This window comes from Glycine soja, chromosome 14 (genome assembly GCF_004193775.1).
Source record: "Glycine soja cultivar W05 chromosome 14, ASM419377v2, whole genome shotgun sequence".
Classification (NCBI taxonomy): domain Eukaryota; kingdom Viridiplantae; phylum Streptophyta; class Magnoliopsida; order Fabales; family Fabaceae; genus Glycine; species Glycine soja.
This window is the reverse complement of record NC_041015.1, coordinates 27016652-27030022: the sequence shown is the minus strand read 5'-3', so window position 1 is coordinate 27030022 and position 13371 is coordinate 27016652. Positions and strand designations below refer to the sequence as shown.

Here is a 13371-nt window from a genome sequence, read left to right as displayed (position 1 = left end):
TTTCAATATTATTATTTTTCTTGTTTACTTTTAAAGGTAAACAAAGACTCTACGTATACGTCTGTCTTCTCTCTTACTTTATGTTCTCCTACATAGATAAATAATCCTGAGAGGCATATTATAATGCCTCAGAACTTAGAACATATCTTGTTTGCTTTAGTGACCTATCGTGGGCGTACTTTATTTATTATAAATTTGAGTTCTCCTATACGCAAGAAGCATATTAAGCATCAAGAGTAATTTGTTACAAAAATGGGTGGAATAAAAAATCGAAATTATATAAAATTAATATTTAGATACAAAATATTGTGTTTTTCTAGGAAATTTTATGATGACTCTTTGGGCTGATTTTTAAGTTTGAGTTTTTAAATTTTTAAAACTAACAACCAATTTTTAGTTTTAGTTTCAAAAATTTTTAAAACCAATTTTTAAAATATGGTTAGTTTCAAAATAAATTCATTTTGAAAGTTTTATATTATAATAATACTAGTTTAAGAGTGATTTTGTGTGGGTTGACAACCATGGTGATGATGGTGCTATCAACAGAGATGGTGGTAGAGATACTAGTGATGGTTGTAGTGACAATGATAGTAGAGGTAACGACAGAAGTGGTGATGGCGGTGGTAACGATGTTGATGATGTTGGTGACAATGGTGATGATGGTGGTAGTGGTGCTAGTGTTGGCAGGCAATGGTGGTTGTGACACTCTCTATTCTGATATACATGTTTATATAATAAAATACATGAAAATATAGAATTACATAAAATGAGATTTTGTTTTCTAAGCATAAAAAAGTTCATGTGGGTAAAAGGTTCACATTGACTTCACTATTTCCAAATAAAACTTATAAACATTTTTTACTCAAAACAAGGTCATTCAAGTTTACAAAAAAAATCAAGTTAAGCAGTAAAATAAAATAAAGTAAAATAACATGTTCAGAATATCATGCAATTGAAATAGAAACTCATGTCCCAATGTCACATCCTATCAGAGCATTATGTTTTGACGTCCTCCAACACAAGGTTCCTTAAAGCAATTCATCTAGCTATCTGCTCCCATGAACATAAGGTTCAAAATCATCACAGGATCCAAACACAAACAACACAAAGTAAGTGAGTTATCACATTCCTAAACAGGTAGAGATAAATGAAAGCACATATATACATATAATATAAGTATAACAAACTCAACTTAGCACAATTCATATTATTTTACCACTCATTGTATAACGTCACGTGTCCCCGAGGATTTAATCACAAATTACATTCCACACTTTCACATTAATCACATGTTCAGAACAACACATCTCTAGTACAACACAACATCTCACACTCACACAATTCATGACCCACCATCACGTAACAAGTCACAATCATCATTACACAGGCGTTATGCAAAAAATACACTAAGACTCAATCCTATATGCAATGTGCTACCATGTCAGCGGAAAAAAAAACACCAAGGCGCCTAGGAGTACAAAACAAGACAAACCACACAATGGGTATGTCAGGTCACTCTCACTAAGTGAAATCATAAGGTGACCAATCAGGTTCACTTTGTTTTGCGAGAATGCTCCAACCATATGGGATCAACATAGACTTAAAAGAACACTCAAACTGTGTGTATTTACCCCCAAAGCCTAAACTTCAAAGAATCAGTTAGGGTTTCACCTTTCTGATTTAGGTCCAATCCCTAAAACAACTTTTGCATGCAAACACTGTTCATGAATTATACAATAACCACGACCTCACACTTATTTTCGAAACACATTTAGCACAATACGCTACAATTTAACACCTCAGGTTCTTAACTTGGAACCCTACACTTTCCTTTTAATACTTCATGCATTGTACTACAATTTAACACCTCAGGTTCCTAACTTGGAACCCTACACTTTCTTTTTAACACCCTGCGCATTGCACTATAATTTAACACCGCAGGTTCCTAACTTGGAATCCTACACTTTCCTTTTAACACCCTGCGCATTGAACTATAATTTAACACCGCAGGTTCCTAACTTGGAACTCTACACTTTCCTTTTAACACCTCGTGCATAAACACTTTCTCAAGGTAAACAACAATCGTGTTATTGTATAATTTACAACTCAAAACACAAGTAATATCACATCAAGTATTAACCACATACTTATTCACAACCATATCCAATGTCCATAATTTAACACCTCCCAATGTCACAATCCACCATCACATGTTCACGTGTATCACACAAATTAACACAAGCTCAACTTGCCACTTATACTCAATCTCAATCGCAATTCATAATATACAAATAGTATTACATATATAAACACACAGTATATAAATAGCCAAACACACAAATATTCTAATCATGAATTTACAAAGAGAATATATAATCAAACAAAACTGCACCAAGGATTCACTAAAACCTTCGAAGAACCTTATAGTTAAATAGACTTTGATCAATTTTAAAGAATAACAATATGAAACAATATATAAACTCATATTAAATATCAAAACTAAAACAATAATCGAGAATGTCATTCTGTTAGCTTATTCTAATTCCAACTTATAATATTAATTACAAACTATATATAAAAAACCTAAAAAGCACGAAAAGGGGAAAAATAAAAAAATCAATATCTCTATCCCTCTTATGGTAAATCTCTCCTTACTTAATTTCATCAATTTACGCTAATTAGAAGAAAAAAAAAACTTAATTTCTAGGGTTCACACTCAACAAGAACACATCAATTTCACAACAATTTCGCATCAGGATATCAATTGGACCATCAAACATATAAAATTCACAGTTATAGTTGTAAAGATAGAATCAAAATTTCAGAAACACCCCAAAACCCATCTCAATTGATTCTCTAAGGATCCCTACATATGTTCTCACTACTCCCTAACTGTGAATAACTCATCCCTTACCTTTAAGCGGACTCACGTGCGTAGTTTGGAAGTGATAGCGGTGTCTCTAGAAGTTCCCTAAGATTCCTCAAGTTTTTCCTCTGGTTGCTTGGTTAAGGTTTCCAAGCATTAGAGAAAAGGACAAGAGATTGGAGCCTCAATTTCACTGTCTTTGTAAAAGGGGAGTTTCTCTCTCTACATACATTGTATCACAAATCCCAACGGTGGGAATGTGTGCAAATGCGTTCCAAACCTGGTGCCTGAATTCAGGACAATCCAACGGTAAAAAAGTCTGGTATAGTAATGTTACTGGGACATGTTTGAGTGTATGTAGGAAAAAGAAAGGGTTTTAGGAAAGGAAGAAGAGAGAACAAATTTGAGAGGAAGAGAGAGCATAGAAACATATCTTAATGTGAGACCTAACCTAATATGTATTTATTTATAATTAGGATACTCTGAGCCTATTATTTATTCTTTTTTTTTCTTTATTTTATTGTTTTATTAAAATGAACTCTATTTTCTCTCTATCAAATGAATAAGTATAACATCATTTTTATTTTATAAAAACACATATTTATTTTAATCAATAAAACTATTTCTCCTTATTTATTTAATTACAAAAATCTCATTATTTTTCTAAAACACTATTTATTTTTAAATAAAATACTTTTTAATTTATTTTACAAAAAATGAGGTGTTACAATTGTAGTGGTGGTGGCAATGATAGAGGTGGTATTGGTGGTGGTGGTAATGGTGTTGGTGGTGGCAGGCTTGATGGAAGCTAGCTTGTAATGCTTCTATGGAGGCTGGATCTTTGAGCTTCAATGAGGTCTTTCAATGGTGATTTTCAACCATAGAGATGCAGCGAAAGATAAAGGAGAAGAGGTGAGAGGAGGTGCCACCCACTAGGGAATAAGCCATGGAAGAAAGAACTTCACCACCAAGAGGGTGCCTTGGATAAGAAGGTTAGAGAGGACGCTTCAATGGGGGAAAATAAAGAGAGAGGGGAGAGCACGAAATTGAAGGAGGAAAAGAGGGAGAGAAGTTGAACTTTGAAGTGTGTCTCACAAGACTTTCATTCATCAAAGTTACAACAAGTGTTACACATGCTTCTATTTATAGCCTAGGTAGCTTCCTTGAGAAACTTCCTGGAGAAACTTCCTTGAGAAGCAAGAACTTAGCTACACACACCCCTCTAATAACTAAGCTCACCTCCTTGAGAAGCTTCTCTGAGAAGTTTCCTTGAGAAGATTCCTAGAGAAGCTAGAGCTTAGCTACACACACCCCTCTAATAGCTAACCTCACCTCCTTGAGATGAAAAGCTAGAGCTTAGCTACACACATCCCCTATAATAGCTAAGCTCACCCCATGCCAAAATACATGAAAATACAAAAAAGTTCATACTATAAAGACTACTCAAAATGCCCTGAAATACAAGGCCCAAAAGATGGAAAAACCTATTCTAATATCTACAAAGAGTGGACCCAACTTTGACCCATGGGCTCAAAAATCTACCCTGAGGTTCATGAGAATCCTAGGGCCTTCTTTAGTAGCTCTAGCTCAATCCTCTTAGAGTATTCTATCCAATACCCTAAGGGGTAGGATTGCATCATCCCCTCCCCCTTGGAAAGGATTTGACCTCAAATCCCAAGGTTCTAGATACTCTGGGCTCCTTCCCTCGACACCTGTAAAAAGAATAAAAACATATATATTAGTGGTGTTGGGTATGTTAGAGTAGGGTAAGATCTAAAAACTCCTTTCCTGGGCATCTTCCCATAAAGGAACATGGTTCTTCACCAACTCAATAAGTGGTGCTACAAGTATAAAAAAATATGGGACAAACCTTTTGTAAAAGTTTGTTAAGTCATGGCAGCCCCAGATTTCCTTTATACTTGGTGGAGTGGGCTAATCAAGAATGACCTTTATTCTCTTAGGGTCCGCAGGAACGCCTTGATCACTATTTAAAAAATGAAGGAAAGTAATGCAATAAAACGTACATTTTTCTATATTTTCATCTTGATTATTCCTACAAAAAAGTACGACAAACCTAAGGTGTCCCATATGAGCACCTAGGTTTGTATTAAACCCAAAAATAAGAACAAACCTACCTAATAAGTCAATATCATGAAGATGTTGGGTGCATGAGTGATTTTACAAAAGAGGGTTGTAACACTCAACACATTCATCATATCACTTATTTTAGGGATTCGGTGCCTAATAATACCTATTTTGGGCACCAACAAAGCACAAGGATTTAAGTTCTTGCGAACGAAATCCTCATCCAACAACTTCTTTACTTGAGGAATAACCTCAAGCCCAAGAGGTGTGGCAATGCTAACAAGTGTCTTTTTACAAAGGAGAAGATGTGGAGGTTGTCTAGGAACGGAAGTTTCTTTAATTTTTGTCTTTATTACATAATGACTTTCCTTCTTAGCTAACCTCTTGGAGGAGACACTTATCTCCTTACACTCCTCCTTAACCATTAAAGGTTGTCCTTCTTCTTAGGGGTAGATTTCTTCACTAGATTCTTCCCCTTTTGCTTCTTCACTTTCACTAAAGGAAGGTGAAGTAGTAGCCTCATCTTGGCTACTATAAATGTCTTGACCCCTCATAATCATGGTTTTCTTGGTGGGGTATTGAGAAGTAATGTGACCTCTTCCAAAGCACTTTATAAAACTAGTCTTCTCTTGCATACTAGCCTTAAGGGGTTGTTTTTTCTATTGTCTTCCCCTTATCATCTTTGGGCTTAGAAGGTGCCACCCCTAAGATGCCTTGACCTTGGTCTTTCTTAGGATATGAGTGAAAGCCATAAGATTTTGAAGTAGACTTCCTTTTAAGTTGTTGCTTTACCCTTATTTTCCAATCTAAGTAAGCCTCTATATTGTCCTTCCCATGAAAGTATGAGAGGTTAATGTTAACCTCTTGAGGCTTTCTTTCCTTTTCTCTCCTATGGGAGTAAGGTCTAAGATGTGACTGTTAGTCGTCGTTTACGACTAACTTTTGCATAGAAAAGTTTTCCAAAATGTATATAAATCTCCCAATTTATGGTTCTTTTTGGTAGGATTGTAAATAAAATTGCTTTGTTTTGATCTCTGCTCAGTAAAAGCCTCTTTACATGTAATTAATGTTAAATTTTCTTTAAATTCAGGCAAAAAGGAGCTATTTTGAAGTTGTGCCAAATGAGTCATCGTGCTAAGCGAGCTCAATGCGCTTAGTGCGCATCAACGGCTAAGCCCAGCACCAGCACGCTTAGCGAGTAAAGGGGAATCTGGAAAGGCATCTGCTATGCAAGCACGCGCTTAGCGCGTTATCAGCTCGCTAAGCGAGTCGTCTGTTGCTTTCCAGGCTTAGCGCGAGATTGGCACTAAGCTCAACTTCACTTACTCACGCTAAGCACAACGACGAGATCAGGAAGCCCTTTTTAAGCCTGATTTGCACAGAATTAGAGGAAGAGTTGAAAAGCCATCAGAGGCCTGAAGAGTGTGAATATCAAAGAGCATAGAGAAGAGCAAGGGGCCAAGTTTTCATCTTTTATGGAGATTAGTGAGTTTTTGAGAGATTGTGAGATTCCTAGAGGAGGAGGAGACATCCCCTCTCCTTTGTAAGCAAGCAAAATCTCTTGATTCCTCTTCTTCAGTGTAAAATAAGCTTCCTTGCTATGAAAGGCTAAGACCCTCAGTTGGGGATTCCTACTGAGTAGTTAATGTAAACTCTTTTTCATATCTAATTAAGGTTGTTTTATGTGTTCACTGCTTCTATCTATGCTTATTGTATGCATGCTTGTGACTTGATCACCCATTTGTGTGTGCTGTTAGGGACTTTAGCATTGGGAAATGCACTGTTTCTTTAGCACTTGATAGAGCAGGCATTGAATAACTGCATTGCTAGGGATAGTGTGCAGGGTTTTGGTTTTCTTTATTATGTTGTGAGTATAATGCTGTTTAAATTAGGCTAAGTTCAACAAGAGGGATATGTGAATGAAGTTTAATTTAAATTAGTCCAAATGCTGGAGGAATCGGTGTTTGGTATTTTTGTCCTCAGCATAGAACACAGGAACATCTTTTATTAGAAAAACATCTTTAATTGCATCAACTTACTCAATAGGAGGACCCAACGCCTTTAGATATCTATTTTCACACTTACTTGTTCTCATTTATTGCTTTTACTTAGGATAGAACATACTTTTGCTTTAATTCACAATCATTAATTTCTGTTTGCAAATACCTGCTTACTTAACAAAACTTTGCTAAATGAACAAGTTCTCTGTGTTCGATACTCGGTTCATTTCGTTTTAATTATTTACTTGACCATCTGGTGCACTTGCCGGTAGATTTCGCACCCACACAAATAAGTAGTATTCTTAGGGGCGAACAACCAGTGACCTATGCCTTCCTTCATAATAGTCACGAAGTTCTTCACTTAGGCTCTTGCAAGAGTCATGATTACTATAGGAGGCATGTTTTTCTTTTCTTAACTCTTTTAGTATTTTCCTTCTTTCTTCTTTCCTTATTTGTTCTCTCTCATCTTGATTTATTTCTACCCTCTCGTTTCCTTTTTCTTTTCTTTCTAGTTTTTCTTTCCATAACTTGAGGGAGCTTAACCCATCTAAGATTCTAGATAAAGGGTCCTTATGACTAATACCATCACCATTAACACTAGATGAATGATGACTCATGTTGGTTCCTAAGTTGCAGTTCTTTCTTGTTAGGGGTTTGCAAAAGGTAAAAGCTAGGGTTTAAAAGAACTCAAGATAAACATTATAAGCAAGAATAAAGTATTATGCAATAACAAGATAAACTAGGCGAGACTAGTAAAGAAAATAAGCTATGTAAATAAGCAAAAAATTAAAGTACAAGAGATGTAAACTAGGTGGATCCTAAGAGTGTTTAGATGACCTCATTTAAGGTTCCCAACAAAGCATTCACTATCCTAAGGGAAAATTGGCTAAAATTATTACAAACAAATGGAAGTAGGGTGACCTATTGGAGGCTCCCAACTTACTTCCAATGAAAGGCCTTTTTAATACAAAATTTGATAGTAATGAAGGTAAATATACAGGTGTCCAATTACAAATAAATTGCCAATTATAAAAATTAAAAAACGGTCCTCAATTTTGGTGGTTGTTCTCTCTTTTGTGATTCACTCAATTTGGAGTGCTTCATAGTCCAATAGCTCTTAAGGTGGTTGGCCCCTTGCTTCTTGACTCAAATTCTTCAAGGGATGGCACCAATCCTTCTTTCCAATTCCCTATATGGCAACTCACAAACATGGAAACAAAGAGACAAACAATAACCAAAGACAAAAAAAATGAAATTAAAGCTAAACCAATAGATTTTTAACAAGACAAATTTTCAAGGATTATTTAACAATTAAAGCAATGAAAAACACATAAAAGCAAGATAGGACTCAAAGAGAAACCTAGAATGGCTCTAGAGTAAAGTAAAAAAAACTAAAAAAATAAGATTCAAGAAACCTCTAGTTTTGCCACTTTCTTTCATACTAAATTTAAATTGAAATTTAAGAACTATGATTTATATAAAATAAGCACAAATTATAAAACAAATTTCGAGCCAAAACAACAACCATACTTCACTTTCACTTTTTTTTTCATAGACACTCATTTTCCTGCCAACGTGTGTGATTTTTCGTATTTTTTCCTTTTACCAAATCACTTGGTTTTTTTTTTATAATTTTGGTCTAGATGTCTAGAAAATTCAGTAAAATTTGCAGCTCACAATTCGCAATGGTCAATTCCCAGTAATTTTTACAAATTCGTATGTTCAAGCTGCCAGCGCCAGCGATTTCAAACTTCGAATTTTTTAAGCATGGTATATTGATTGCCTTGGGCTTACTTTCAACCTTTCTATGTATGTTGAACTCACTAGGCTTGTTTACCATAGTTTTAGGAGTTCAATATTCACTTAGCATCAGAATTTCAGCCAGCAATTCAATCACCAAAACTTAAATTCAGAATAGACACAATCATAAGAAAACCTAGAATGGCTAGGACTCAAATTTTCAAGGATTATTCAACAATTAAAACAATGAAAAACACATAAAAGCAAACTAGGAGTCAAAGAGAAACCTAGAATGGCTCTAGAGAAGAGTAAAAAAAACTAAAAATTTTGGCATTTTTTTTCACACTACTTTTCAATTAAAATTTCAGAACTAAGACTGGTCTAGAATAGACACCAATTATAGAACAAATTTTGAGTCAAAACAACAAGCACATTTCCCTTTCACTTTTTTTTCCTTGGACATTGATCATCCTGCCAACTTGTGTGATTTTTATTATTTTTTCTTTTTATCCAAATCACTTGATTATTTTTTTCCAGATGTCTAGAAAATTCAGTAAAAAGTTTAGCTCAAAATTTGCAGTGACCAATTCCCAGTAATTTTTACAAGTTTGTATGTTCAAGCTGTCAGCACCAGCGATTTTAGATTTTGAATTTTTAAGCATGGTATATTGATTGTCTTAGGCTTACTTTCAACCTTCCTATGTATGTTGAACTCACTAGGCTTGCTTACCACAATTTTAGGAGTTCAATATTCACTTAGGATCAGAATTTCAGCCAGTAATTCAATTACCAAAACTCAAATTCACAATAGACACAATCATAAGAAAACCTAAAAGTTCAGGAAAAGGTTCACAATCAAAGACTTTCTAAGAATTTTGCATGAACATGTTAAGGACTAATTAACATGCAATATTTGACTCAAATCAACTAATAGGCTAAAATAATTTCACACACTCATGAACAAATGAGTTAGACAAAGAAACAAGAAAAGTAAAATTCAGCACAACATAAGGAATCTTATGTGACAAGTTTCATGACTAGACATAACTTATATGACAAAACTACAATAGGTGAACAAGTCACTCTAGAATTTTGAGGTTTTCTTCTACTTTAATGTTTTTGTAAGAATTTTATGATTTGGGTTTCAGCCACAAAAAAATAGCAAGACAAAACTCAAAGGAACCAAAACTCAACAAAATTCATGGTTCAAGAACAAGAACAAGAAATTTGAACCATAGAAAATCAAATCTAGCTTCTATAGCAAGTTTAATCAGTGGAAATTCTAAAGAATCATGTTAACAACATTTAGCACAAGACATGTGAGGAGATACATGGAGAAAATAAAGAAGCAACAATGGAGGAGAAGGTAAAGCTGAAAATTAATGGAGGTTTAAGGAGCACCTACTTGAAGCTCTTGTGCTCTGATTACCACTTGATGGAAGCTTGCTTGTGACGCTTCTATGGAGGCTGGATCTTTGAGCTTCAATGAGGTCCTTCAATGGTGATTTTCCACCATGGAGGTGCAATGGAAGATAAAGGAATAAAGGTGAGAGGAGGCGCCATCCACTAGGGAATAAGCCATGGAAGAAGGAGCTTCACCACCAAGAGAGTGCCTTGGATAAGATGCTTAGAGAGGACACTTCAATGGAGGAAAAGAAAGAGAGAGAGAGAGAGAAAGAGAGAAGGGGAGCACGAAATTGAAGGAGGAAAAGAGGGAGAGAAGTTGAACTTTGAAGTGTGTTTCACAAGAGTCTCATTCATCAAAGTTACAACAAGTGTTACACATGCTTCTATTTATAGCCTAGGTAACTTCCTTGAGAAACTTCCTTGAGAAGCTAGAACTTAGCTACACACACCCCTCTAATAACTAAGTTCACCTCCTTGAGAAGCTTCCTAGAGAAGATTCCTAGAGAAGCTAGAGCTTAGCTATACACACCCCTCTAATAGCAAAGCTCACCTCCTTGAGATGAGAAGCTAGAGCTTAGCTACACACACACCCCCTATAATATGTAAGTTCACCCCATGCCAAAATACATGAAAATACAAAAAAGTCTCTACTATAAAGACTACTCAAAATGTCCTGAAATATAAGGCTAAAACCCTATACTACTAGAATGGCCAAAATACAAAGCCCAAAAGATGGAAAAACCTATTCTAATATTTACAAAGAAGAGTGGACCTAACCTTGGCCCATGGGCTCAGAAATCTACCCTGAGGTTCATGAGAACCCTAGGGCCTTCTTTAACAGCTCTAGCTCAATCCTCTTGGAATCTTCTATCCAATACCCTTAAAGGGTAGGATTGCATCAGGTGGCGGTGGTGGTGACAGTGATAAATGTGGTATTGGTTGTAGTGGTGGTAGTAGCGATGGTGGCGGCAATGATTGCGGTGATGGTGGTGGTGGTAGTAATGACAATGATTTTGATGGCAATGGTGATTGCAATGGCGGTGGTGATGGTAGCTAGTGGTGGCTGTAATGGTGGTAACGATGACAGGTGGTATTGGATGTGATGGTAGCAATGGTAGGGTGGTGAGTGGTGGTGGTAGAAATGACGGTGATGGTGGTGGTGGCTTTAGTAGTTGTGGTGGTAGTAATGTCGGTGATGATGGTGGTGACAGTAACAGTGGTGGCGGTGACAAAGGTAGTGGTGGTAGTGACAGTGGTTGTGGTGGCGGCAATAGCGATGGCGATGGTGGTAATACAAATATCGATGGCGATGGCGGTGATGGTGATAGTGGTGGTAGTGACGGTGGTTGTGGTGGTGGCAATAGCGATGGCGATGGTGGTAATACAAATGTCAATGGCGATGGTAGTGATGGTGACAGTGGTGGTAGTGGTGTTAGTGTCGGCAAGCAATGGTGGTGTGGTGGTGGTGGTGACAAAGGTGGTATTGGTGGTGGTGGCAGTGATAGTTGCATTGGTGATAGTGATGGTGGTGGTGGTGGTGGTGGCAGTGACAACAAAAAGTGTCATTATCAAATATGGGAAATATGTGTTTTTTTAAAACTAAACCAAATTCACAAACTCTTTTTCTTATTTTTGAAAATGAGTGTAAAAGTGTCTCAAAAATGGTTTAAAAACCATTTCAGCTCCATTTTTGTAAACACGTTTTGTTTTGGAAACAAAAAATAAACAACTCACAACCACCTTAAGCAGATCCAAAATTATTTAGTTATGTATGATTATTGTAGTAGGGTGTCGCTGAAATATGGATTAAATGGATCAAGGCTTGTTTGGTGAGTAGTAGGGTGTCAATGTTAGTAAATAGGAACTCAACAAGTGAATTTATGGTGACTAAAGGCTTGAGGGAAAGGGGATCCATTAGTCCCCTTTCTTTTTAATATTATGGCAAAAATATGTGGTATGACGAGAGCAATTGGCAAAGGTCTATTTCATAGCTTTGAGGTGGGGAAAGATAACATATTGGTAGGTCTTCTGCAATATGCAAGCATTAAATACTCCAATGGCAATAATCTTCAGACGTGAGCTCAAGTAAAGAAATCTATCCATTTATATACAATTGACACTTGTTGAAAAAGGCCTATATATACCAGAAGCTTTGAAGAACAAACATATGAACTTATGCGCCATCATTCAAATTCTTTCTATACAAGGCTTTTTGTACATTCATGTAATGTTGGAAACACTCTAAAAAACACTTTGTATATCTTGTGAGAAAAGACTAAGAGCTTAGATTTTATATTCGTTTGTAAGATGATTAAGAGTTAGTCAGTGAGCAAACAAACCTCAAATATTTTTATTTGTTTAGAGCTAGCAAAGGCTTGGTAGGACAATGAATACTAGGTTGTTTCATGCTTAAGTTGTAGAGCCAAAAGTGACATTGACAAATACTTGTAACTTTGATAAAGTTAGTGTAACTTGATAGTTTACTAAGAATTAGGCATAGTTTTGGTGGTTAAGACAAACTAGTATAAATCTCTATGTCTAATAGTTCTTTTACTTTCTTTGTGTTTATACTAACTTAGGGTTTGAATTTGATTTTGTTTCAAAACTCATTTTGTTTTGCAAAATTTGTTTCTATCATCTGAGTCTGTGTTTGAGAAATTTGAAATATGTTTTCAAAGTTATTTAAGAAGATATTGTTGTATCCTAGGGGACTTGCGCGGGATACCGCGGATAAGTCCTTTAGGACATTGCTAGAATACACTTCAAGAAATCATCGTTCATGATCTTCAACATCACTTCCAATTGAATCTACCATTTCAAACATCATGACTATAAGAGTATCTTGAGGTTCTTTATATTGGTGTGTGGGATAAAAGTAAATTTCTTCAAAAGTAGTTTTTGTATCATTAGAGGAGCTTGGGGAGGTCACCAAAAGGTATGTTGACTTGTTGAATTGTAAAATTTTGCATATTACTTTTGTATATCTTCGTATTCCCGTAGGTGTTAATCCTAGGATAGAAGATACTTGGAATCCTATTTTTAGAAATTTGAAAAAGAAGTTGTTAGGGTGGAACCATAAGGTGTTATTTTTGGCGGGAAAGGCGTGTCTTATAAATTCAGTGTTGTCTTCTTTAGGGATGTTCTATCTTTTTTCAAAATTAATGGTGAAAAAAATTGTCAAAATACTTAGAAATTTTGTGGGAACGTGAAGAAGAGAGAAAAAAAAGTGGCATCTTAGTTGGGACAAAATAAAATTGCCTAAAAGTCATTGGG

At 35.7% G+C, this 13371-nt stretch overlaps 1 protein-coding gene across 1 annotated transcript; it reads left to right on the top strand.

The window, feature by feature from the left end:
* Positions 1–11178: 11178 nt before the first annotated feature.
* LOC114383958 (loricrin-like) lies at positions 11179–13105 on the top strand. The gene is made up of 2 exons (XM_028343653.1): positions 11179–11657; positions 13099–13105. Exons 1-2 carry the CDS (start codon positions 11179–11181, stop codon positions 13103–13105), a joined length of 486 nt encoding a protein of 161 aa, XP_028199454.1.
* Positions 13106–13371: the final 266 nt, after the last annotated feature.

What these genes read in the sequence shown, in the direction of transcription:
- LOC114383958 (XM_028343653.1), top strand. Translation starts at nt 11,179, where the DNA reads ATGACAGGTGGTATTGGATGTGATGGTAGCAATGGTAGGGTGGTGAGT.